General features: G+C 38.1%; 1 protein-coding gene across 3 annotated transcripts in view; it reads left to right on the forward strand.

Annotated features, from left to right (window-relative positions):
- The window catches only part of LOC145980380 (NACHT and WD repeat domain-containing protein 2), a 157,363-nt gene that overhangs the window by 68,438 nt on the left and 61,184 nt on the right, over positions 1-27,741 (forward strand). For all 3 annotated transcript variants that reach the window (XM_083113447.1, XM_083113446.1, XM_083113448.1), the window contains exons 3-9: positions 6,771-7,012; positions 8,430-8,636; positions 11,544-11,711; positions 14,919-15,145; positions 18,659-18,790; positions 20,242-20,412; positions 22,675-22,842. In XM_083113447.1, coding sequence (XP_082969573.1) covers positions 6,771-7,012; positions 8,430-8,636; positions 11,544-11,711; positions 14,919-15,145; positions 18,659-18,790; positions 20,242-20,412; positions 22,675-22,842 — 1,315 coding nt within the window. The remainder of the gene's footprint in view (positions 1-6,770; positions 7,013-8,429; positions 8,637-11,543; positions 11,712-14,918; positions 15,146-18,658; positions 18,791-20,241; positions 20,413-22,674; positions 22,843-27,741) is intronic.

The following is a 27,741-nucleotide window of genomic DNA, read 5'->3' on the forward strand; positions in this document are numbered from 1 at the left end:
GGTATTGACAGCCCAATTAAAATATTGCAGTGTTTCCGAGCCAGAAATAAGAACGAAGGGGCTATACAAGTCAGAGCATGTTTCGATGCAATTAAAATCTTGGCTACCCTTGACCCTCTGCACCCCCTGGAAAACGTGAAAGATTTTGCATGGTTTTTGAAGATTTTGTTGTTTATGAACGTTTTCAGTTGATTTGAGCTCGCAGAAATGTGTTATTGTGAAGTAAAGTACGTCTGTTACCTTAGCGTGTTACTTTACCGTGTAGAAGAACAGGCCGAAGGCTTCGCGCAAGTGAATATACGTAGAACCCAAGAAGACTTTCCACAACAGCAGCTATAATTTTACTAGTTAGGTTAGGATTGCTAGGTTTGCTACTGGGTTATTTTCGACGTGTTCTTCTGCTATTTGAGTGTGCATACAAACAGTTTTTACTAACAAAAAGCTGCGAAAGTACTCAGAAATGCAGATTTTAACTTAACGTGGGCCATACTCGGGGATCAAATATCTCAGTTATTGGGGGTTTCCGGGTGCTGAAACCAATTTTGTATTACGTAAAACATCGAAATCTGTAGATTTAAAAGAAATTAAACATAATTCTGTAGGAGGTACAGTGAGTCAACGGCCCCGTTTAAAGTCCACTTTATGCACAGTAAGGCTAATCCGGAATAGACCTACAGTTTAAAATGGGATCCGAACCACTATGTGCCTCCACCGGGTATCGAACCCGGGACCCCTTGATGACATTGCGAAGTGGGTTGGTGCAATGACAATGGTTGCACCACACTGTAGTTATTTGAGTGCGTGTGATTATTTACTTGAACAGTACAAGAAAACATGGATGTTTGGAGGAATTGATAGGGATAGGATAGATAGGGATTAAAATCTTGTAGTGTTTCCGAACCAGAAATAAGAACGAAAGGGCTATAGCATTAAGGGCACCAGGTAAACTAATGCATTAAAGGTAGCAAAAAACTCCTAATACATTAAGAGCACCAGGAAAACTCCTAATGCATTAAGAGCACCAGGAAAACTCCTAATGCATTAAGAGCACCAGGAAAACTCCTAATGCATTAAGAGCACCAGGAATACTCCTAATGCATTAAGAGCACCACGAAAACTCCTAATGCATTAAGAGCACCACGAAAACTCCTAATGCATTAAGAGCACCACGAAAACTCCTAATTCATTAAGGGCACCAGGAAGACTCTTTTAATGCATTAAGAGCCCCAGGAAGACTCTTTTAATGCATTAAGAGCCCCAGGAAAACTCTTTTAATGCATTAAGTGCGTCAGGAAGACTGCATTAAGAGCGCCAGGAAGACTCTTTTAATGCATTTAGAGCGCCAGGAAAAGACTGCATTAAGAGCGCCAGAAAGACACTTTTAATGCATTAAGAGCGCCATTAAGACACTTTTAATGAATTAAGAGCGCCAGGAAGACCTTTAATGCATTAAGAGTGCCAGGAAGACACTTTTAATGCATTAAGAGCGCCAGGAAGACACTTTTAATGCATTAAGAGCGCCAGGAAGACACTTTTAATGCATTAAGAGCGCCATTAAGACACTTTTAATGAATTAAGAGCGCCAGGAAGACCTTTAATGCATTAAGAGCGCCAGGAAGACACTTTTAATGCATTAAGAGTGCCAGGAAGACACTTTTAATGCATTAAGAGCGCCAGGAAAACTCTTTTAATGCATTAGGAGGGCCAGGAAAATCTACTGTGGTCCGATGAAGTTTGGAAACCGCTGCTTTACACCATAAACTTTTAGCCTTCAAATTCGTGACACTTCATTGGGATTTGATCTTGTCGCTGGAGTATCCACTCCTCTGACGCTCGCTGTTCAACCATTGACATTGAAAAGTGACGCACCCTTGTGAAATGTGATTTGATGCAGCGGCGCGTGGCGTGACGAGGGATTCTAGAACACCTTTCTTGTTTCCCCAACTCACAATGCTTGGGAGATAATAGACTGGAGAGACGCGGAGATTTTGGCGCATGCGAGAGCTGTTTTGATTGTCTCGCAAGGCCTGCGTCAGTGCAGCGAATGACGTCAGAGCCATCCCTAACCACAAGACCCAGGCGACAGCGCTACCAACCTCAGTGCGGTTCCACCAAATCTAGTATAATTTGAACCAATTTGGCACAGTGTCAAAATGTATAGAATAGTCTGAGACTCGACTTATCTTAGCAGAATGAATTTTATATACAATTAGAAGTATAATGGCCTCGGAAACGTAAGGAAAGTGTAAACCTTTGTGGTTAAATGGCTTCTCTGAAGCTAATCTAGAAAAAACAAACATTTGTTTCCTCACGCGCGTGTGTATGTGTTCTCGCGAGACATGTTTAGTTTTATATAATCCCTTGTCTTAGTAACAATAGGATCAGCAACTGCAGAAATAACAATAAAATATATTCAGCAGACACAGCGTCGCATTGTTTCTAGTTGCAGCTAAATTTATGTTTAAAATTAAAATTTCTGTATCGGACACAGACTTACCTTTGGCCATATTGGCCATAACAAGTTTTTGTGCGCCTGTGAATTATTTTTTCTACTACCAGTGTTTCCATCCACCCTTATATATCCCTAAATTTACTTTGTTGATTCCAAATTGTAATGTCACGTGCATTATTCGGTAGAACGTTGTTCTAAAGGTTATCTTCATGAATGTAATACATGATATTAAATTCATGATATTATATTTAATTATTGGTGACAATAGTATTGAATCAGCCTATATCAATACATTAAATTCTCGCCAGTTGATCTTTCTCAAGTACTTATTTCAGGTTTCGTCCCTATGTCTTGTAGAAGAGAATATCAGTGGCGTGTATGAGACTTTCAGAAGACTTCTTTTTTAGTAGCGTCATACTATATGTACATATTTTCATTGTGTGAATTTATTTTATTTTAGGAAAGCGAAGTGTAAGGCGGTTTTAACCCCCATCCATACCCACCTGAACACACTACCGGAAATAAAAATGCACATTCATTAACTAATTGCTAAATGTGCGTCAAGACATCTAATAGTTTATTCTTCTCTTTATAAAGGGTGTCCCAATAACAGCGACGGATTTAATATGCTTAAGAAAATACTGTATCTTTACAAAAGGGTAAATATTTTTACATCATTACAACGGGTAAATGTTCCGATTTAAGAATGAAAGATTTTTTTGGACTCGCAATAACACAATCATGCACAATAACGATGTTCTCAATAGACCGGCTAGATTGAGAGCAAGTTGTTTTAATGTCTGTTTACTCAAATTTCTTGATCAACTTGCGAACTTACTCTCACTAGGTGCACATTCACGTCCAAGGATTGCACAAAGCTTCCTTAAAGTCTCTTCATAACACTCGCCATTCTTGTAATGAGTTTTCAGTATCAAATCTCGCTGTTCCTTTGTGTAACCCTCCATGTCAACTAAGCTGCAACAATCACTGATAAAACTATTGTTAGAACATGTTGCGTGATAAAAGTATTGTTAGAATATGCTGCGTAAATCAAAGTTGGCATCCTTAAATCGGAGCATTTACCCGTTGTAATTATGTAAAAATATTTGTCATTCTTCTTTAAAAAGTGTTCTATTCAGCATATTAAATCCGTCGCTTTTATTGGGACACCCTTTATTTTTTCATTTACATATTACCATTATTTTTTTACAGTAATGTTCCATCTGTTTTAAATTGGTTACCCTAGAACACGTTAAACCACTTTGCACGTTGTGTCTTGCCAAGAACGTAGCGGCTAATGACGTTGTCTTGTAATTAATAGGTCTCAGATTAGATTTCTGTGGATACATTTGCACCGTGGTTCGGATACCACTTTAAACTGTAGGTTCAGTTCCGATTAACCTACCTGAGAACAGAGTTAACTGTATAAAATCACCTGGTTTGTTTTCAAAATCTAAACAGCAACATTTCATGTGCGTGAGTTGTCAACACTGACGCGCAGCCACACGAGTGAACCCTCCCCCTTTTTTCCTAAATTTTGCACTCCCGTCAAGAGAACCATTTCGCGGGAACTTCTCGCTCCTTCTATTCTCTTGACGTATTTAATTGCATACACTTAGAGGCAATTAGAATGTTCGTGTAGAATTTACAGTCTCGATTAAATGAAGCCAGGGAGAAGTGTGTCTCAAATTAATAATAGCGTCCCTGATTGGAAAGAAGCCTCTGACGTCAGCAGCAGTGGTGCCAGCTAATGTTTCGAGAAATGTTCACACGGACTCTTGTAAAGTTATAATTTTCCTTTATTCGGAAAGAGGAAAGTTTATATATATTTGGAAATTATGGGAGGTTTAAGGGGGAATGTGGGGTTATATAAAACTAGCAGTCAATTAACATTAGTAAATAACAAACCTTTATCACTTTTTACGTATAAGTGTCGACCTTCTTGTAGACGAAGTGGAGTATGGAATACGTGTAGATACTGTAAACAGCATGGCGGCAAGGGTGGACTTAACAACAGTCATTGTAGAAGTTACCACCCCAATTCACTTCATACTTTGCTTCAGTCAAGTGTAAATCCTTTACAAATTATTGAAAGTATACACATTCTTGAATTAGCTTATATGCAACGTCGTCTGGATATTTATCCATAATTTTTTTTCAGCATTTTTCTTACATCTTCCAGAAAGGGTTTTTAAATTATCGAGGAAATAAGAGGGTTTCAAGTTTGTAATATTCGACTGCTCTTCTTTCCAATTCTGCAAATAGCTTGTCAACTTTTGATAGAAATTATTTTCATGTCCGATATTCCATCAAATTCTACATGACTGTCAAACTCCCTCTCTCTTACTATTTGTATTATTTGCCTTTGTTTAGTTGATAACATTCTGAGATAGTTCAATTTCATGGATTTTAATAGTCTATGATCTTCTGCCCCTTGACTATATCCTAGGATAGCATAGTGACAAATCCTCCCCCCCCCCTTTCCGATAAGCATGCTTTTCAGCATGTAATTCTGTTGCTAACTCAAGGAAACATAAATCCTCAAGCCTCGACACGGGCCATGACAGCCTACAGTCTTTAGTGCGTAGTTGTGATATCCTGTCCTGCATAAAGAACAGCTCGTCAACGTGCTCAAGGCCACCTTGCCACGCCTGCTGAATATGCAACCCAACAAGCGTCTCGCGGGTTGCATAACCTCACGGCAATCTTCATATGCGAATCCAGCCGTTTTTCACGCGCCAGCAGCACGAAAGCATTAAAAAACCGCACTGCGTTATCAGATGAAGAGATAAATACAAAAAATCGCAAATGAAATTCACTGACTGAACAAAATTATTGAACCTAACTGTGCTCTACGGCTGAAGAAATATGATCCAAGAACACGGTACTGCTATTTTTAGCCTGTTATATTTGCATGCTTCCTGTTTTAACTAAATTTGCAATTCACATTTCGTCAAAATATAAATTCTAGTTTGCTTGGCATATTGTTCATTGTTCTATGAAGTATGCTGACGCTTTGTACAACAAATGTAGCTAATTTATTTATTTCCTCTGTTAAATTGTACAATTATACACTACTGGTCCATGGCACTGTATTCGGATATGCTTTTCGAGGACCAGGTTTCAATATTATAATTCCGTGTTGTGCTTTATGGGGGTTTAATAGTAACATGGATATGTGAAACTGTTGTACAGAACCAGTATAGAGATCAGATTACCAAGGCTATAAATTGGGACAGTCCTTTCTCTTTATTTCCTGTTCATATTTCTTCCTGTCTGTTGAAACGTGGAAATCACAGATAAGGGTAGGAGGGAATCTGGTGACGTCAGTTTCGACCTCGACAGGGGTGAAATACAGCAGCGCCATCTCTTATTATTTCTGGCAGAATAAGTGGAAGGAAGATTGCGAGTGGTGCCTCTCAGCGCCTCTTAGCGGATTATTACAAAATTTGTTGCGAATGGGGATTGAAGCATCTAAGATTAAGTGTTTAACTGAATTCGTCGATTGGTCAAAAATTAATCGGAATTCACTATTTATTTTTGTTTTCTTTCTTGGAAAACCTAAAAATACTGAGAAATTCGCTCCTCTATTAAAATTTGAACGTTTACTTCGGAGGGAAGGTACAGTCTGATGCACTGTCTTAATTCAAAGCTTCATAGTTTCGTACAGTGGCTGCGATTAAGGATGGCAGTTGCCCCCCCCCCCCCCACTTTTGCTCCCGCACTATGGCTTCTTAATGCTAAGCTTTTTCTACCAAGAAAAAGTAAACTGTCCTTGCCCCCAGGGCCGGATTAAGGTTGATGCTGCAGCATTAGGCCCAGATGAAAATAGACGAGAATTTTCCAAAAGCTGAACAGTTTTTTTTGCTATATTAACCTGAAAATAAATCTTAGAATGAAATTTGGAGCCCCAATTTCGGACGCCTAGACACAGCGTTACTTATTATACAGTTACTATTATTTATTGCGCTGTGACGTAACTATAACGTCGTTGTGTTTATTGTTCACCGAAGATTTCAAGCATCAGGCCCAATTTCGTCTTAATCCGGCCCTGCTTGACCCCCCTCCCAGTTTTAGTACCCAATCGCCTCTACTGGTTTAATAGTTTGTGGATTGTTTGCAGAAGCTGCTTCAACAGTGGAGGACAAAGAATGGCTGAAATAGAGCGATAAGACCGTTTTAATCTCCTGATTCATCATTTATATGTATAACATGGCGAATTTCTAGGAAAAGCTGTGATTTCACATTCTGTAAATATGGTAGCCTTAAAATTGCATTGCCTTCATGTTATTTTAATAATCGTTCGTTTCCTTTGCAGATCTCCATGCTATCAAGTCACGAGCAAGAAAGACCAAAACAAGAAGAATGAAAATCACTCATTGCCTCCAAGATCAAACAATCAGCCACCTAATGGAACTCAGGCGCCAGCATCGACGACTCCTTCGGCCGATCAAGACGCAAGCAAGAGCTCAAAAGCCAAATGCTTCTCCCCAACTGATAAGAAACCCAAGGAGAACATCGCCAAAGTATTAAAAGATGTTGGCCCATCCAGCATATCAGGTAAGACAGCTAAGAACAAATGAATAAATACTGGATCTGCATTTACGTTGGGCAATCCCATCAGCATCTGGATATAATGATACATGTGAAAGAGATTGTTGAGTTCCTCCTAGGATGCCAGCCAGCCAGAGGGAAACATAATATAAATGTTTGTGTGCTTCTCTTTGGCTGTTACATATATGGTCTTTGTGATGTAGATATTGGGTGGTTTGTCCAAAGAAACATGTACACCTAATCTCAGCCACTCTTACTGAAACCTTTTCTGTACACTTTGAGGTGCTGTTGCACCATAGGGTTTAGTTAAATGTATTAGTATTAGTAGCTGAAAGTTAAATTGATTTCTCATTAAGTGAAATATAATTTCTCGACACGCTAACTTGACGAGCAAAAATTAAATGGCAAACGGATAGGTTGGAGTGTTTTCTGAAGGATCAGTCACGTTAAAAATGCATATTTGGGAAAAATATTTCACTTTTTATCATATTTTGGAAATCAGGTGGGGTGGAATAAGATGCAGCTGGACTTGCACCTAATACAATCCTCTGTGGGGCATCTGTGTCATCTTGTGTTATGTCCGTCCAGTACCAGCCTCAGCTTTTTTAAACGGCATAGCGATTTTAATACTAGATGTGTTTTACTTTGTTCTTGATATTAGTTCACAAAAATATGTATTTTTATCAACGAGGTAGTGCTTATAGTTCTTTTATGTGTTGATAAGGAGTTGGTCTATAACTAAAAGCTCCAGATTATCAATTTCCCTGATTTACTACTATTTTTTAATCCACTAACTCACCTCTAACCAATATGGCGTCATTTCGCATCGTATACCCTAATCGACCAACCTGTATATATCTACCTTGGTTATATTTACGTGGAGATCTGGCAACATGGCACTCGGTTGCCATGGCAAATGGTGCTGCCATCTGTTATCGTTACAGCAAAATCGGCTTTAGTTCTCCCTTAATCCACTGAGTTAAATTTGTTTTTGCTGAGGGACTTTTGTCCCTGTATCCAGAGGAAAGTGTAAATAGCTGCGTACATTATTATTTTTAATATTCAATCAGTCATTTAAACCAAAGATCTAGTGGATACATGTACAAGCACGAAAGATGATCACTACACATCAAGAATGCCTGAATGTGGAATTATGCTTTTTCTCTCTGCGTATATTTGTGAAGACTGAAAGAATCTAAAAAGTGAACATTATGTTAAAAACTAGGCATTAATGATAACGAGAATGAGACAGTTAAGATATGGAACGGAAGCCGCTAAGGAAGTGATGAGGCAAACAATGTTATATCCTTTCTTGAGATGCATGCGAAATCGTGTTATCTGTCGTGTTGTAAAAGGGTGGTAGTTGTTTAGAACCTTAGGTATTTTATCGGACAGTTTTGTCTTTTTTCCCATTTCTTTTCAGCTGATTCCATGTCTTTGTCCTCCCCTCCTGGGACCACAACGCAAAGTCCTCGAGACTTTGATAAGTTGGGAGGACCACCTATGCCTGCAGAAGTTCAACAGCTGCAAGAAAACTTGAAAAATCTTCTTCTAGGAAGAGCAAGTAGTATTAGACCAATTAAAAAGAGTAGAAAAATATGTATATATGTATGTGCAGCAGATTCACAAGGTAAGGATTTCAGAATTTCATTTTGCCAGGTTGAAAAGCTCTGTGAACACTTCAGTGTTTCAGATCTCAATTTAAACTGTAGATGCAGTCACGATTAGCCTATATGTGCATGAAGTGAACTCTATTTGTGTTTTGTTAGGTATTGTATCATACTTATGATTCTTTTATCCAACCAAATACCGATATTTCTATTGGTATTTTTTTTATTTAGTTGAAGATGAAAAAGTGGTATGCACAATCAATCTGCATAAATATAGTTATACAATCTTTGCATGAAAAAAATAATTTTATAGTGAAGGATTTGCACTTATAAAATACGAGGGCTGGGGCATAAGTAATGGTAACTTTATTGTATGGTTAAAGTTAAACGATGGTACCACAATATGATCGTATGTCCCAGAGAACCCATAGTATGTGGACACGCCTCTAGATAGCAGTACGATGATCAGTACAGAGAGCAGTGGTAATTCATTGTTGAGTCAACTGCCGTTCCACAGCATGAACAGCATTTGTGTATCAAAATAGCAGTTCTTCAGGGGAGAAATGCCACAGGAAGCTGGTGGAAACTGTGGGGAATAGTAGTGCCTCTTTTGTTCCTGTAATGCTAATGCGTGCTTTCAGACTTGCAAAACATTGCCCTCTTCCATTTGCATATTTCTGATTTTGTGCCGGTCCCACATTAAAAAATTAGTTGCTGTGACTTATGCCCCAACCCTTGTAACTAAAGGTCTTAACTAATAGAAGAAATATTTTATTAGGGAGGTGGCTGAATCTAACTGCCAAATCTTGCATACAATTGTCATAATTGTCACTTGTACAAAGTTTGAAATCAAATGCGATTCTTCATCTGCCTTTCATGCTTGCAAATATGGGTAGTTTGATGGATATCATTTCTCACCTCAATCAAACGTTATTATATTAAATTACCTACAAAGAATAAACAAACAAATTTAATGGTGTTTACATATTTGCAGACATGCTTTAATGTTGTACGATTCAAAATCAAAGCCGAAAATGGCTTCTTTATGCTTTTGCAGAAAGATCCAAAAAGATCAATGTTTAGTCTGCTACAGGTACTAACAAATATTTATTACGATTGAACTCTTTGGGAGAACAATACAATTGACTATAATAGATGAGGTTGATGTTGAGGTTGATATGAACTGGAAGAAAACTGAATAAAAGATAGCGCAAATTGTAGATCAAAGAATACAATGCCAAATTTTTATAATTATTTGTTCAAACTTGTTTTATAATAAGACAAGAAATAAAATCTTACAATTAGTTGTGATCTCAGAAGTATGACTTACTGCTGATATAATTATGTTAGGCAGGCTATTCAATTAAGTGTGTTTAAAGTGCATGTTATGTTTTTCTTCATGGTGATATGAAATGGTGTTCCATATGGGTACCTTTTTCACGGATGAGAGTAAAAAAAATGTTTGTGCCAACAAAAGAAATATAAATAAGTATATGCAAATGTTCGATCATGTATGAATATACTGAAGAGTTTTTCAGCAGCTGAGGTTTTCATACAAATCAGAGAGTGTGTTATTTGGTCAACACATTTTTAATCCATGTAGTATTTCCTGTTCACATAATTGATTTTGCAGAAAAAATGTAGCTTGATTCTCACTGAATCCAAGGGCAAATTGGAGTTTCTATTTGAACACTGAATAATTTACCTCTGTGAATGAAAATTTTATTCTGCCCTGTGTTTCTTGTGGCCTGTTTTTGTTGTTTCCATGAATCTGGTTTGTAAACATAGCCACAATGCAATTTCATGATGCAGAAACCCACCTACACAGTGCTCGAAGTAGAAAATCCTAGCTCTGGAAATGCTTGGTCGAGTTTGGGGATAAAAGCGGATGCTTGTGTGGATCAGACTGCAAGAAATGAGGGAATGCTTATGGAAATTATGGAGCAGTGGTGGTCTATACTGTATCCCGGCTATATCTGAAGTGAAGAAATGAAAACAATTCTCTGTGCAACTAGTGATGCAAGATGGTTCCACCAATGAACATGTGAGAGGGAACGGGATTGCATGGAGGGTGGAAAGTGACCAGTTACCAACCTTCGCAGGAGTGTGTACTGCTTCACTCTGTCCACTCGATTTTCCCCCTTTTCTTCTGCTATGCACGACCTTCCTTCAGATTCTGGGGACAGAGTATAGTCGGTAGGGCACCTGACTGCCAGAAGGTCGATCCGGGTTTGTTTACTGGGGTGTGCGATCCAAGGTCGGAATTTTTCCGGCCTTGTCCCTGCATAAAGCGGCTCCGGGGCTCATCCAGCCTCAAATCAATGGGAAAATACTTGGGGGGGGGTAAAAGCAGGTGGAGCCAGGAACACATCACCTCCAAAATGGCAGAGATCGAGAATATGTCGGGCCCTACCCCCACATCCCTAAATGTACTTTCGTGGCACGGTGCTATATGCATGGGAACTTTATGCTCTGTTCTAATGCAAATTATCCTAGTTGGGTGGGGGCTTCATGAAATTTTTCTTAACCGCGGGTGGGATAACATACCCCTCCCTTCCCTTCAACTTTGAGAAAATACCACTGCACCTAAAAATATGTTAATATAGTTGCCAGTATTCTAAAAATATGTTAATATAGTTGCCAGTATTCTAAAAATATGTTAATATAGTTGCCAGTATTCTAAAAATATGTTAATATAGTTGCCAGTATTCTAAAAATATGTTAATATAGTTGCTAGTATTCTAAAAATATGTTAATATAGTTGCCAGTATTCTAAAAAATATGTTAATATAGTTGCCAGTATTCTAAAAATATGTTAATATAGTTGCCAGTATTCTAAAAATATGTTAATATAGTTGCCAGTATTCTAAAAATATGTTAATATAGTTGCCAGTATTGATACTTTTTTCACATTGATCACATTCCAGACTGCTGTGTGGAGAAGGGAGCATTACATAAAGACGTGTATCCAGAGTTGAGGAGTTACTGTAGATCTCTTGGATATGAGCTTCATATTACCGATCTTCACTGGAAAACTGCTCTGGAGAAACAGCAGGACCATGAGTTTCCAGAGTTGTGTTTGGGAGAACTTGCAAGTAAGTAACAACACTAAGAAGCATTCACCTTTTGCATCATAAATTTACTACTAAGTGCCCAATATTAATAACAAAAGTTGAAAAACTGTGGGAAGAAAGAGTCTCTCTCTTAAATGTGTGGTTGATGTGTGCTGTATCTGTAATTCGCTGAATGAATTGCTATGTTCTAACATATAACTATTTAGCTTAACATAAAATTCTGATAAAAGTCCAGAAATCATATGTACACACGTTAATGCAAGCTTAGCTCCAAAAATAAATATTTTAATTTATTTTCTCATTATAAAAAAGGTTTGATTTTGCTGTGTGCGGAGAAAACCCAGAGCCTTTCTTTAGTGTTCCAGGAATAAATTGAAGTATGTATTTTATCCCACATTCATTTTGAGTAAAAATTTCACATTCATATGTCTAGTTGCCAAAAGTATGACTTGAAAAATCTACATAGGTGCAAAACGAAAAATTCTAGTTGCATTTTATGACTGCAAGTTTTGAACTCTTGATGCACTGTGTGAATGTATAAAATGAACTGACTCAAAAATGAACTGACTCAATCAAGTCTCTGAATAAAGAGAGAGATAGAGATGCTCTTGATAGCTTAGAGCCATCTTAAACCTCACTTATTTATTTATTTATTTATTTTACCTAAAGTTTCAGATACAGTACTGAATGACCATTTTACACTGAAACAGTAACAGCAGGAAAACAACAATAACAACAACAACAAAATAGAGTACAAGATGGCACTGAAAACGAATCAAAATTATACATATATTGTTAACAATTTTCTAAAAATTTCTTCTGGCAAGAATATATCGACATTTGGAGGCAGGTTATGATATGAGTGAGGAAGCCTGTAGAAAAGAGACCGCTGTAGAAGAGAGAGCCTTGTGGTGGGATTGTGAAATAGCTTAACGTTGCAGGTTGGCTGTGTGGGAACACGTAGATGAAATTTGTTGAGCAGAAATTCGGATAATCAATAGAATCTTTTTGTCTTAAACTAGTCTTAAATACACAGTCCAAGAATAAATGAAACTGTCCTTATCAAATGAAAAGGAAACAAAATATTAGAACATTGCCTGTTGATTGCTCAGTCAGTGGCATGCGGTGCTAAATCAGGCAGGGAAACAGGTCACCTACACTCCCCCCCCCCCAATGTGTGTCTTAATATAATACAGTAGATCAAGTAAAATTCAACCCTTACTGAAATGAACCAAATAAATATACGATACATACATTACAAATTGTCAGAAGTGGCATACATGAGGCACGTTAAAATTATGACAATAATAATTTTAAAGCAAATATGATATAAAGAAAATATTAAAAACAAAATTGTTGATGTGCTACAAAGAGAAAAAATAATAAAAGCAATTTATAAGTGATTGGAGGAAAAAATAATATTTTGTCGAAACCTGTTTCATCTCTTTATTCGTAGGTTAAGTTGAAGTTGTAATTCAAATGTCGTCAATGCAGAGTTTTTTCATGATGTCCGCTAGATTTGTAGAAGTTGTTAATGTGACAAAACCCGAACTGTTCAAGACTCCCTTCTCAGGAACAAACTAGGACAACAATATAATTTGCCACTGGAAGAATATCCAGTTAATCATTTTACAGAGTTGTAGTAACTCGTTTGAAAGTGCCTTGTGTACGATTTCATTTTAGTTAGTTCATTTTAGAATTTTCAGAACAAATATAAGTTCAATGAACTAAAAACTTTCGTCTCAAGCCAGTCGATCATGCAACACTTGAAACATTCACTTACTTGTCCTGCCACTGAGTGCATTGAAACTTTGGTCTTTGGGCTGTTGGAACAGGTGTACTGGAGCTGTTCCCTCGGAAGCTATTTTGCAGCATTTAGCCAAGGCACTTAGCAGGTGCTCAGATGGTAGAAGATTTTTCCAGTTCGTTATGAATATGAGACTAAAGTTTGTAACGAGATTAGGAAATTATAGACTTCTACACTCAAAAGTATCACTATGATGCAATTAAACTTCAGAACAGCAAAAACTCGAGGAAAAGCGAATCTGGTATATCTCTCTGAGGGAAATTCAGCTTCTGTGGGACCGTGGGGATCGTTTACCTTCGTGTGGCAGCAGAGGGTGGGAACGATGAGGGTAGTTGAAGTAAAGAAACGTTCAGCCACAGTGAAAGATTTTCTTCAGAGTTACTTTTGGAAACGTTGATTTCGGGAGAAAGAAGTATTCTTATGATGTTAATATAGATAATTTAAATAGCTCAAAAGGGCGATAAGTAGGAGGGAACAGCCTGTTCCCTCTGTTTCATGGAGGGACCGCCACTGCTCAAAGTACATCCCTCCTTCACTACAGCAATTGGCATGGTTGGCCAACGACTGAAACGACATTTGCAAGCCTTCATGTGATATGACTTGAAGATTGGATCGCACAAAAAAAAATGTGTCATTCAAGCATCAGATTCACTTTTGGGAACAGGAAATAATCAGTGGGATTAAATCTGGGAAGTGGAGAGTACTATTCAACACACTCTCTTTTTATGGGCTAGAAACTACTGTTCGCTGGCTACATTATTGTGGAGCGGGAACCAACTGCCCCATTCAGGATACCAAAGTCTGTCAGGATCAGTTATTTCATGATCATTCAGAACACTAAAATAGTAATAGCCAATTACAGTTTCACCCTCTGGAACAAATACATGATAAATAATGAATTTGTTGTCATATAAAACACAACATTGTCTTCACTTTGAGTTTTGGAGCTGCATTTTCTTGGCTCTTGGTAAATGTAGCAACTTCCATTCTGTGATTTGTTGGGTCGTAGAAGGACCATAGTGAAAATTCTCTGTATTGTCATCCACAACAATGGAATTCAAGAAATGTTTATTCCTGCAAGCAGTTTTTCGAATCTTTCATGAAACTTGATGTTCACTCACTGCTCCATAGTGATTACGTAATTACACCCTTATGGCTCCCTCACAACATGGCGGTATAATTCCCAGCATGCACATCACAAGTTCAGGAGGTATTGCTAGGTTGTAGATTATGGACCATACTACACCATGAACACATTGCATCATGGATAAAATCAACTCGTGGGTCAACATAAAATTAGTCTCACTATTTGTCAGACTGCATATATTTTACCATTTCTCTCATCATGTAAATATATTTATTTTTCACATATGCATAATCTTAACAATAAGAAGAAACTTAACAGATGAATTGTTTTTCAGGACAAATGGAAGTGTCGTATATCATTCCAGTACTTTTCCTCAGCAATTCCCTAGGGACGCCTCTTCTGCCAAAAACAATTGAAAATCAGGATTTTGAAATGGCTTTAAGTAGTGCAGCTAATGCAGAGAATAAAGAACTGCTTCAAAAATGGTACAAATTAGATAGCCATGCTCAACCTCCATGTTACAGATTACAACCAATCAGCTCTCACATCCCAGGATTTAAGGTGAGTAGGTTTCATAATTCAGTAAAGTTCCAGTCTCCATTTTTAGGAGTATTATTTATGAACTAAACAGTGTTTACAGTGTGAGCTCAGTGGTTGAACGAATCCCAGTTGTGTATAAATGTAAAAAAAATGTAATTTGCATTGTACTTGGACAAATATGTTTTTTGGCTTTAAATTTTATTGGGGAGGCATGGTTGCCAGGTTGTCAAGTTGAAAATACAGGACAGAATTTGCATTTACAAATTAAAATGCGTAACCAAATTGGAAAAAACATTTCTACTCACTTTTCATCTTCAGAATAGTTCTTTCTTGTATTATTATTATTACATTTAATTTATATATTTCCTGTTATTTAAGAGCAATAAGCAGAATATGTTGAAGGTTAAAGCTGAGAGTTACGGGAGGCTAATAAACAATTCTAAATTAGTGTTTCTTTTAATTTCTGATATGCCATGGTGCAATGTTCATTGTATTTCATTACAAACTGGTTGTGTTCAATATTGAACTTTGTGGGTTCGATATTTAGACTAAGACTATCTTCAAAGGATTGGAACCTGGGACCCAAGAAATTTAAACCCAGACAAGTACACTCCATTAACTTAAATTTTTACATTTTTACTATGCAAGATTACATACACACATAACCGTTAACTTCAACACTATTTCAACAATAATTACTTTCTTCCACCTACACCTTAAACCACCTTCACATACCTATCCTGAAGCATCCCTGGACCTACCCTTCCTGGATCTTCCAGAATAATTCCTTTTTATTGAATTCATTCCAATTCCAATATACCTCTTCCTCTTAACTATAACCACCCACTTTAATGCTACCTTCCTTTCTACATAACTGTTATATATTTTATTTTCCTTATATGCATTATTATACACTTATATCATACCAGAATGCTTATACTTATTGTAATATATTTGGTACGGTCAATAAATAACTGAATTAATTCCATGAAAAAGCGAAATAAAGTGACCGAGTGATGAAACTTACGGGATGTGTACGCCAGGCTGGGTACGCCACATGTCTGCGAGACGAGTTCCAGACCACATCGCTAGGTGGCAGCACTGGCAGGGAAGGGAGGTTGTGTATGTGCAATTTGCCTCCAAGGTGCCATTGCCATTCAGTGAGGTGAGTCATGGCATTCACAGTGTCAGGTGGACAGAAATGGGCACATTTAGGGTGCCCACTATGAGACACCGTTGTGTGTCCTGCTTGAAACCGACTCATACACTTGGGTTCGGGAAATGCACTCACCACCATACACAGCAGTCATACGCTCGTAAATGTTACCTGGTGTGTTGCCTTCTGCCGTCAAAAACTATATCACGGATCGCTGATCCTCCTTTATGGCACCTGACACTGTGAACTCCATGACTCACCTAACTAAATGACTGACTGGCACCTTGGAGGCAAATTGCTCATACTCAACCTGCCTGTGCTGCCACCTAGCAATGCGGTCTGGAACTCGTCTCGCAGACATGTGCCGTACCCCAGCCTGGCCTACATATTCCGTAATTTTCATCCCTCTGTCACTTTATTTCGCTTTTTCACGGCATTAATCTGGTTATTTATTGACCGTACCAAATATAATTGTAAACTGGGGCTGTCCAGGACTGCTGAACAGCGTCGGTACTTGATCCTGCAGAATGTCTGCACAAGACACTATAGAATCAAGAGAACTTGTAAAATTGAAACAATAAAGAAAACGGAAAAGAAAAACTGGGAACAGACATTCATGTAAATTACATCCTGATCTTTTTAGGCACCAGGACATAAGCACCTACCCTCGAATGTATGTGGGTGGAGGCTGGGCATTCTTCGGGGGTTTCCCTGTTTTTTTAATTAAATATCGAACTATTATTTTACCTATGACAAGGGGCATATTACTGAAATAATGGACTGCTTCTTAATATCCAGTATGTCTGTTATTCTGGTGGAAGAGTGCGTCAACTAGAAGTTTTTACTGCAATGAACACTCCACTTTAGTTTTCACTTCAAACACTGTTTAAATTAAATTGTTTGCAGATATACAGGGTGGCGCACGAAATGTCTTACCATTTGTTTTGTTTATTACACATTAATTTATTATCGAAACATTACAAAATTAATGCATAGTGAATTATCAGAGTATGGAAAGTTTGTTTAGTGCAGAATGTGTTCAATGTGTCCACCATTATGGTTCACAACCTCTTGCAAGCGAACCTTTACATTTGTCACAATTCTCCGGCACAAGTCCTCCGAAATGTCACGGCACAACTGCACAATAAAGGCCTTGAGTTGCACTACATCTGCAGGCTTCCTTGCGAAAACTTTATCTTTCAAGAAACCCCCACAAAAAAAAGTCACAAGGATTAATATCTGGGCTATGCGGGGTCCACAATCTCCCACCTTTGTGACGTTCAGGAAACCGATTAGACATTACACGCACATTAAACATCTCATACAGGAAATGTTTGCAGTATGTGGGCGGGCTGAACCACTGAGTGTGTAATTGCAGACCTGTTGCCAAGAGCTGCGGAATAAATGAGTTCTCCAACATTTCCTTGTATCGTTCTTTGTTTACTGTGTTGTCAAAGAAAAATGGTCCAATGATTCCATGTGTTGAAATTGCTGTCCACACACTCACTTTTTCTCCATAATTCTCACGTTCATGCAGTTTGTGAGGCTGTTCACTTGCCCAGAATCGAACATTTTGCTTATTTACCACACCATTTAAATGAAAGTACGCCTCATCTGTAAACCAAGTGTTGTGCAGAACATGATCTTCTTCCACTAACCTCGAAGTAAACTGATGCCTTCGTTCCTTGTCCACTGCCGTTAGTTTCTGGACAACTGTCATTTTGTAAGGGAAAAAGTGAAGATCAGAGTGGAGAATCCTTTGGATTGACCTACGAGATATTCGTAACTCAGCAGCCGCCCTTCTTGTTGATTTGCTTGGACTTCGTGCCAAAGCCACGTGAACTGCTTCAATGTTCTCAGGTGTTCGGACACTTGACGGGCGCCGTCGATTATTCTCCAACACAGAGCCAGTGGTTTCTAATTGTTGGCACAATCTGCGAATGGTCTGTTTACAGGGAGCCCATCTTGTACCAAAGTGTGCACGAAAATGCCTTTGTGTCACAACCAAACTCTTTGTTTCTGCAAAAAACATTACAACTTTTACCTTCTGTTCGACACTCAACCGGCTGTTATCCGCCATCTTGCAAACTGCTGTTTCGCAACAAAATAGAGTCCGATACTGACTTCTCCTGACATCTACCTGATTTTCCATGAACCAACTCACCCACATACGTGTTTTGAACATTCAATATATGATATTAAAAATTTTATGAGGTGATTGAATGGTATGATATTTCGTGCGCCACCTTGTACATTTATGATATAATTTTTCTTAAATACAATATTTTTGGGCAGAAATTTCAAACTCATTTAAATAGTGTTCATTGTTCATACTGCCAATAACTCTGTGATATGTAATCTTATTGTTATTATTCCAGCAAGACTCCCCCGAGGAGAAGGAAAGGGCATTGAGTGAATGGAGGTCAGAAATTGAAAGAATTCTTGCAGTGATGGTGAATGTGTTTCCACAGGAATTGAGGGACACGTATCTAACAACAGTTGTGGAACAGGTACGGCATAAATCTGTAATTTTTTTTCAAGAGGCATATTTAATTGGCTCAAAATTAGGGATTAAGCAATATGGATTGTTTTCTGATGATGATAAAAATACTAAAATGCTGATAATAATTTTTCTACTGATTTGATATAAAATTAAAAACATTCCATTAATTAATTCATTCAGGTTTATCATTGAACATTTGCATTTTTATATTACATTGGTGGAGTACTGCTATCATTATGGATATGTGCCATCGTGGCATATCCCGTCGGTACGGGTAGAATCTTATCTAAACGTGTCAGATCCTGCTCCTGGATTTTGTTGAGGGAAGTGGTTCTTGAAAACAGGAAGCTGCGTGGCCCTCCTTGAGCCTGGTAAGCCAAGGTCGCAGCGAGAGGTACAAAACATAGGAATCTAGGAGCAGGGGATCTTTTGATTGATGTTCATCAATCAAACACTGCTAAGACAGAGCTGCTCGTACCGAATGGGGTAAGTCATCCCTTATCCGCAATGCTGCCATTCTCAGTCAGAAGTGTTGCGTTTTAAATATTAAACATGTCATGTAATTGCATATTAGTTTAGTACCTCACATCTGACCCTTTAGGGCTATCGAAACCAAACGAGCATTTGTAGTTCAAGGGTGAACTATAACCCTATTGGTTTGATCCCAAGTTCCACAGGGTGGAATGCTACATGGTGGATTTGATGTGGGCCTTTTCATTTTTTCGGAAATGAAGAGAGTCCTAACTTAATGTTGGAACTGGAATTTTCATTTATTTCCATTGAAATAAATAGGCATCGAGACATGGTGTTTCCATCCATTTTTTTTCCTTTTCGAAAATGGAATGAAATAAATTAATTTAGTGACATTTCAGAATTGTTTCCCCTGCGTAAAATTTTCTGTATATGTTATTATGTTATTAACTATTGTTAATGTTGTTCAATGTCAATACTCGGCTTTAATTCAGAGTCCCATCCCACCCCAACTGATAGGTTAATTGACCTCAAGTCAGGTTCGATCAATGCGGAGAAGAAAATAAGATGTTTTCTTCCGTAGCCACGGGCGACCAGGGAATAGCCCTGAGCCCCAGCTCCGTCGCAGTTATTCACGGTGGGATGGAGATTTGGTGCAAGGAGCATCCATCACGTTCAATGTCGGACTTGAGGGAAGCGCATTCCACCCAGTACATTGGTGCATCTGTAATTTAAATCCATAAAAAAAATCAATATTAAATTAAAATATATTTGTAGACATATCAATACAGTAAATTTTTTTGCAAATAAACCAATGTGCCCATATCCACTACTCTGACAGTACATTGATTAATCTGCTCTATCCAGTGGCAAAGATATAATACAAGCAATGCAGCATTGATGGCACTATTAATACAATACGTAATTTACTTCATTAACTTTACATTCTTACAGAAAATGTTCGAGTGGTATGTTTTCTCTTTTCAGGAAGTGCATAATACAGTATTCATGAGCCAAGAACTTGCTCGGAGATGCATTTGGCTGTACCGCGTTTTCACACACGTCCAGTCCCCTGACCCTGCAGATTTTGGACCAGGCCCCTCTTCTGGTGACATAGAATTAAGACGAAGATTGGAGACACTTCAGAATGACCTTAGGGTAAGTTAGTTATTACTCATGTCTTAGCGTGTACACGTAATCAGTAACTCATTACCAGTGACCTGGAAATTGTGCACAAAACAGTGAAGAGGTCAAGTAATTTTGTAAAATAACATTCAAAGACTGTAAAAATGAAGGAAATTGGATGATTTTCTTGCTTGCAAGGATTGGATGCTTAAAAAGCAGATTTTTTCCCAACAAGCTTCTTTCTTTTTATTATATTTTGTGGAAAAATCTTTGTATATTTCGTAGTGTATCTCACATTTCCTGAGCTACCCTGGCCTTGTAGAAGGCAGAATATACAAAGAATATGTTTACGGCAGCAATATACATTTCAAGTATCATGAGTTGTAAACAGGAAGTAGGGGAAGAAAAAGAGGGGGAGAAAGCGAAGGAAGATCGGAGGTGAGAGGAAAGGACATTCTGTTTTTGGCTTGGAAAGGAAGAGGAAAATTGAGAGGAAGGGGCTGTTCAACTATTTTAGGATGAGACTGGTAATTCCCTTTCACTAATTATGTGTCCGCCAGTTCAGTCTTAAAGATCATAAAACCCAATTTGTGTGTGTCTCCATTCATTAAGACCTGTATAGAATCACATTTATCTAGGTACCTCTTCAGATGAAGCTTAAGGCCGAGGGAGTAGCGATGAGCTGACACCACCCAGGTTTGATCCCCACATCAAGAGGTGGTGTTATACCTGGTGGAGATGCGGGGCACACAATTCTACGATTTTAATTTTCTCAGTTCATTTTCAACATTGTTGAATAAATTTAATCCATTTCATTGAATTGAGTTTGTTTTTAAGTCTATTTATGCACAAATGAGACTGGACCTACAGTTTAAGGCTCAGTTTGACCTTTGGCCAGGGCAACTGTTTTCGAATTTTCATCTTTCGAAAGACCACTATGATATTCCAAAATCTGAAATATTATATGTGGTTTGCTTTGCTGTTGCTACATATTATCCAGTGGCATTCTGAAAATGTGACCTGGTTTACTGCAACAATTGTTACTTATTGTACAGGATGTCCAGAATGGGACTGACAAAGTTTAAAAGTTTGTGGTTTTAATGTGGATAGAAGTAGATAAAAAGAAAAGCAAGCATTTTGAAGATACACTCACCAAGTTTCATTGGAGTTCCACATGAGCTCCTTTTGTGATAAGGAGGATGTCCAACCTGAATTCAATTTCTCTCCACATATCTGTAGTATCAGAGGCGTGACAGAAGCAATCTCATTCCTAATTCGGTCCTGCAGTTCTTGTAGGTTTCGTACCTTTTGGGCTAGAATACACAATGTCTATCACATAACATGGGAATTCCCAGCTGCCTGCTCGCTGTCCGTATTGACGTACAAAGTATGAACAATTGCAAAACAAAACTCACAAATGTATACTTCCTTTGCAGTCCATTGTTAAAAACAAGCTCGGTTTGCAAAAACGTTATAACTGTTGCAAATTGTCAGTCCCTTTCCAGACACTCTGTATATACTGATTACATTTATTATACACCCCATCTAATTAGATGTAGTCATGCAAGTTAAACAAAAACAGAAGTCTGATAACTTAAAATTTTCTGGCAATTTCCATATATGTGAAGAAAAATAAGTTGGTTTACTGGCAATAAACACAGTAACATAGGAAAATAAGCCACTGATATAACCAGTAGTTCAATAGACTTCTGTAGCCACAAAACTATCAAGAATATCTAGGCAACAACGAAAGCAAACTGCATGAACATTCACGTGAATGCTCTAGAAGGAATTGTCAGCATATATAATTTTTCAAATTTTGGATTATCATGGTGGTTTTTCGAAAGGGGAGAAAAATTTGAACCCTCATGTCAGCCAAAGGTTTAGCCGAGCCTTAAGGTGGGATTCGAACCCCCACCTGGTATCGAACATTGGATCCCTTGATTACAAGGCACGTACATTAGCACTATGCCATTGAAGTTGAAAACTTTTCTATTTTATTATGGTAAAGCAGTGGTTCTTAACCTTTCATTTATCATGGACCACCTTTAAATATATTTTGTGTGTGTGGGGGGGGATGGGGGGAGGGTACCCCCAGCTCTTTATTCAATATTCAAAGTCCAAAAAGTGATACAAACTGAATTACTTCCCATACCAGTTAATTATGATTATAATTTTTGCAAACTAATGTTTATATTGGGCATAAGTATTGTAGTATGAGCTGTCTCTGTATATAGTCTTTGATTGCAGCCAGTTATGTTATAAAATTTTTAGAGAAATCTTATATTATTGCAGAACCAATTGTCAGAAAAGCACATCCTGAGGATGTTAGTGAAATGGCATGATGGGAAACTGAACCCAGAGCGAACTGACCATGCACAGTATGTGGAAGATGTGATCGAAAATTTGAGCAAACACCTACAGACTATCATAGACGATATCATAGAAGAGGATGAAGCTAAGGTTTGTTGAACAAATGAACGTAACCACATTCAATCACTAATTTATTATTGTGGTGCTGCTTTTATGGAATCATCAGGAGTATGTTAAAATTGTCATATAACCAGTGCTTTTTTCTTCTAGGGGAAAAAGTAAGTCAGGTTCTTATGGTGACACAAATGATGATAATGGAAAATTAAACACAAGAGCTACGAAAAATAATATTGTGCATGTTTTACATGATCATACATTTGTACATATTTATGTACATTTCTTTTTAACTAGTGCTTGTTCCAAGCTATGAAAATATATGCCAGTACAGTGTATTGTATATCACAGCATAAAAAAAAAGCACAACAAGTTACTATGAAAATTCTTGAAGCTTTCCTGGCGGCGAATAGTGAAGAGGTTTTCTCGAGCAATCAGCCAGGTGATTTCCGGATAGGCTCCTGAGCTTTCGAGAGCTAACGTCACTCTCATCTTCAGGGATTGAAGTGCAGAGATGTTCAGGTTGAGGTTATATGTATTTGGTGTGGGAAGGGTCTGGTGTAAGTGGTGGGCCAATCAGGTGGCATTTCTACGATGTCCGCGCTCCAATGGTCACATGATGGAAAATGGTAAAGTGTTGAATGTTTGATACACAGTGTATTGTCACCAGGGAGGTATTCTGAACACACAAGCTACAATACTTCCATTCAGAGGGAAGTCCCCTTATTTCTCCTCCAACCAAATGCTTTGTTATTTAATAAGTTTCTACCTAAACCAGAGACTAAAGTGGGGCAAACATGGTTAATACAATTTTCATAAAGCATAGCTCCAGATAGGGTAATTTGCACAAATATCACCCAACCTACTGCATTGTTTCCATGTTAATCCATACAAGCATTCTCCCAGCTAGAAATTTCCACTTCGAGCACTAACCCAAATTATGCATTTTTATTTATATTTAGAGGCATACATATTTCTTTTTTGATGGCAACATGAAGTGTGAAATAACACACTGCAGTGTTCATTTTTCATGTTTTTGAAAGGTCTGAGGTGCATTTTCCTAACATGTTTTGTCACAAAATGATGTGAAATGAACTGCAAGAACTGAAATAAACTCTTAAATATGAAATTTATAGTTTATTTACTGAAGTGACACTTCACTTTCTTAAGTCTGATTTATCCTGTGAGTTACGCAAATCACAGAAAATTAATTAATTCTGCTGTAATCAGCGGCGGCTCAAGGGGCAGAGCTGCCGTGCCATGGCACTACCCTCAGAAGAAACGCATACGTCGCCAAGTAAAGTTAAATGAATACATTGATAGTTTACAGACAAGGAGATTCAAATCTTGCAATCGGTCAAACTGACGTGACGACCACCCCAACCTCCTCACTGCATCGCCAGCTGTTTCGTTCGTACCCTCGCGAGGCAACAGTCCGTGCTGCGGAAGAGCTGGCCTAACCCATGGACCTAACCAAGTTGACACACGTGCAGAGGGTTGAAGAAGTATCCGCGAGGAACACATCCACCATGAGCCGAGAACAAATTGGCAGGGGGCGGGGTTAGCCCATAAGAAATCGTGCCCGTCTTCGCCTGGCCTGGCGAGGGAACTTTCGCAGTGTTGACACGACACAGTTGCCACCTTCTGAAAAAAGTTTCTAAATATGACTGGTTTGCAAGACCCATTGGGGAAGTAATTTCTGCCTACTTTTGGAGAAATAAACCTAATATTTTTCCAAAGTTAAATGAACATTTTTGATAATAGATAGATGCACCAAGAGGGCCATCCAGACTTTTTTAAAAATATAAAAGTAAAAAATCCTATGATGATGCGAGCTTCCTTTGGCATTTCGACAATTTCTTTTCATAACAGATATTTTCAACGTCCAGTTAGAATACGTGTGCATGGAGGAGGAGAAGGTGATAGGATTTGTTTTTCCATTCCTCTTGTAATTGTTATATTTTTAGGGAAGTGTCCTGTAGTGTATAAAGATAGGTTAGTGAGTGGAGATGAATTGGATTAGTACGTTATTACTTAAACACATGTTGTTTTCCACGTTACCAAACAAGGATAAACATCTTGGCCAGTGGCGCAACCTAAAGGAGGGGGCGGAGGGGCATTGCAGAGGTTTTTTTTTCTATTTACTTGATCATGTTGGCACTACCCATCATAGTTGCTGCCGGCCGCTACTGCTGTAAATACTTGAGAAGAAAAAATGGACTCCATTACACAGGAATAAACTTATAATTCTGATAAACTACGTAAATGTGTCATTAGAAGGAAAATGCTTATTTTGTGTAATAAGAGTAGTTTTTAAATCAAATTTAGGGTTTTAATCACCATTGTTAAGGGAAAGAGTGACAATTACACACCAGTTGTGTATTTATTTCAATATCATTGAAATGTGCACTACTACTACAAAAAAAACCTCGACTATACAAGAGCGTATGAATTTCTCTACATGTTTCAAGTGGAAGCGGTTTTTTTAAGGTGATTATTAAGCTAGAGACTATGTTTGAAAAATATGATCAATAAGTATTTACAGACTCCTATGTATTCCTGATCGGAAATCAACTTCAAGTTACGGCTAATCCTTTTTCCATCCATGTACTATTCTACATCATTGGATGTTTGATATTCCCGAGAGAACGAATAAAATAATGGTCCCATAAGCATAATGCATTTCTTTTTTCCTCCTACGGCCATCCTGGCAGTGTTGCCAAACCTGATGTGCATAAAAGAGCTAAATTTCACCTTAAATAGTGCTAAGACTTTCAAGGAGCTAGATTAACGAAGGCTGCATAATAAAGTGCCTCCTAGGGTAATTTTAGGTGTCAGAGGGGTGGGGGTACAGCTATTACCTTTAACTTCAATGTGATGACAGTTTATTCTTAGTTTTCACCGTCTAGATCTGGTGGCATCTCCCATCTCAATAATCCACCAACAGTTGCATGAATTTGGATATCATGGAATTCTGGATAACAATATTATGTCATCTTCAAGTCAGCTACGGTGCTATAAAAAAGCAGCTGAGGTGGTAAGAGGGGATGGGGCGATGCATACAATATAACAATATCACATCACGTGCAAAATATATACTCATGGCAAAAGTTGGTCTTTGTGGGCTGGACCCAGTGATGGCATCATAGTGGAGCAGGGGCGTGTGTGCCACAGTTTACAGCCAAATGAGTGCACGAAAGAGCCAGATCTGGCTTCAAAAGAGCAAAGCTGGCAACAGTGCTCAACAGCTAGAAAAGGACCTAGGAGAAATTGTGCCTCTCCCTCTTAACACCAAATGCAATTTTATGTTCCACTTGTGATCCCGAAATGTGCCTAGCTTGATCATCTTTCGTTAACCATCGTATATGTGGCCGTATACTTATACCAGTTCAAGTTTTGATGTGATGTTAATGCTGTTGTGGTAATATAACAAATATTATATTTTTTCCAATGCCTAGAATAATTTTCACATGCTCATTGTTCCTCAGAATTAAAAAGAAATGTCAAGGATCCTTGGCAAGACGTCCCCGATCTTTAGCTAATTTGGCCCTATACATAGTAGTTAATATTAATGCCATGCAATCAACATATCTTGGTTTGAGAATTCAAGCTTTATATGCTAATTACATACTTTTATTAACCCTGTGTTAGGCATGTCATTTTCTGTAAAATGCGTAGGCAGATGGTGTACACAATGGCGTGGCGTGACTTTTTCAAAAGTGTTACGAAAATTATACCTGCTAGATGTTATCACCCCCCAAAATAAAAAAAAAACAACAACATGTCTTCGATCTAGATTTTGGTTCATTTCGTTCTTTTTTTGCAATGCGCTCAGTGATTTAGCCACAAACACTCCTAGAAAGAACTACCACTCACCGTGAAAATCCAATGAATAGTAGTGAACCCTTGTCAGTTCTTCATCTGTCGGTTTCTTTGCAATGAGGTATAAAGGGGAAGAAGAAGAACCACACTTTTCTCGGGTCAGTTTGACGTTTATGTGGTGAGCAGACGGCAGAACTCCCCTTCTCCAGTGACAGTCAATGTGGAAAGGAAGCCCAGCTGTACGTACTACTGTTGCCAACTTAGTATTTTGGAGCAATGTTTGTCCAAATCACAAATCGCACAAAGGAACTATATTTTCGTCTATTACCTAACTGGTCTCAGTTGTAGTTTAATCCAGCCTTGGCTTTTCAGTCTACCTCTAGTCAGTGGCGGCTCGTGGTGAACCAAAGTGGAGGGGCGATAGCTCACAAATTTGCTCTATTGATTTGCTTTATTTTACTTCGCCTTTTGTACTACATTTGGCTAATTTGCGAAGATGGCGATGAGTGATATGATGAAACTGATGAATGAACACTCACAAAGATCCATGCCCAGGTCGGGATTCGAACCTGGGACCCCTTGCGTCGTAGCGCGATGTGCTAACCACTCCGCCATGGGGGCTGGCACAAATTTGCTCTACTAGTAATATGAGTTTAAATGATGAATTTCGTATAACAGACAATGTGATAAGAAATTGATACGTTCGTGTTTACCGAATATCATGTTTTACACGTTTGCACATATTATAATAAATTAATAATTATTTAACAGTAATACAAAGAAGATGGAAGAAGAAATATAATTCTAACACAGAGGGGAAAATTCAGAAGAAAGGATATTAATTTTTACACAACTTGATAAGCTGACGAAAATTTACGTGCATTGATCGTGAAAATTTCTAGTAAAAAAGTTACACAGAAAACATTTCCTGTCCAACATGACTAATTGATATGTCAAATAGGGCACCAAAATAAATATCTCACTGGATAGGTGATATCTGCGTTACCAGAAGCTCTACAGTAAAAACTTCAAACTTACCAGAAATCTTCTTCAAACATGATTGTAATTAATGCTTTTGTCCTTCAACGCGAAATTTGCGAGTGAACTCACGAC

This window comes from Lepisma saccharinum, chromosome 27, assembly GCF_977018435.1.
Source record: "Lepisma saccharinum chromosome 27, izLepSacc3.1, whole genome shotgun sequence".
Taxonomy (NCBI): domain Eukaryota; kingdom Metazoa; phylum Arthropoda; class Insecta; order Zygentoma; family Lepismatidae; genus Lepisma; species Lepisma saccharinum.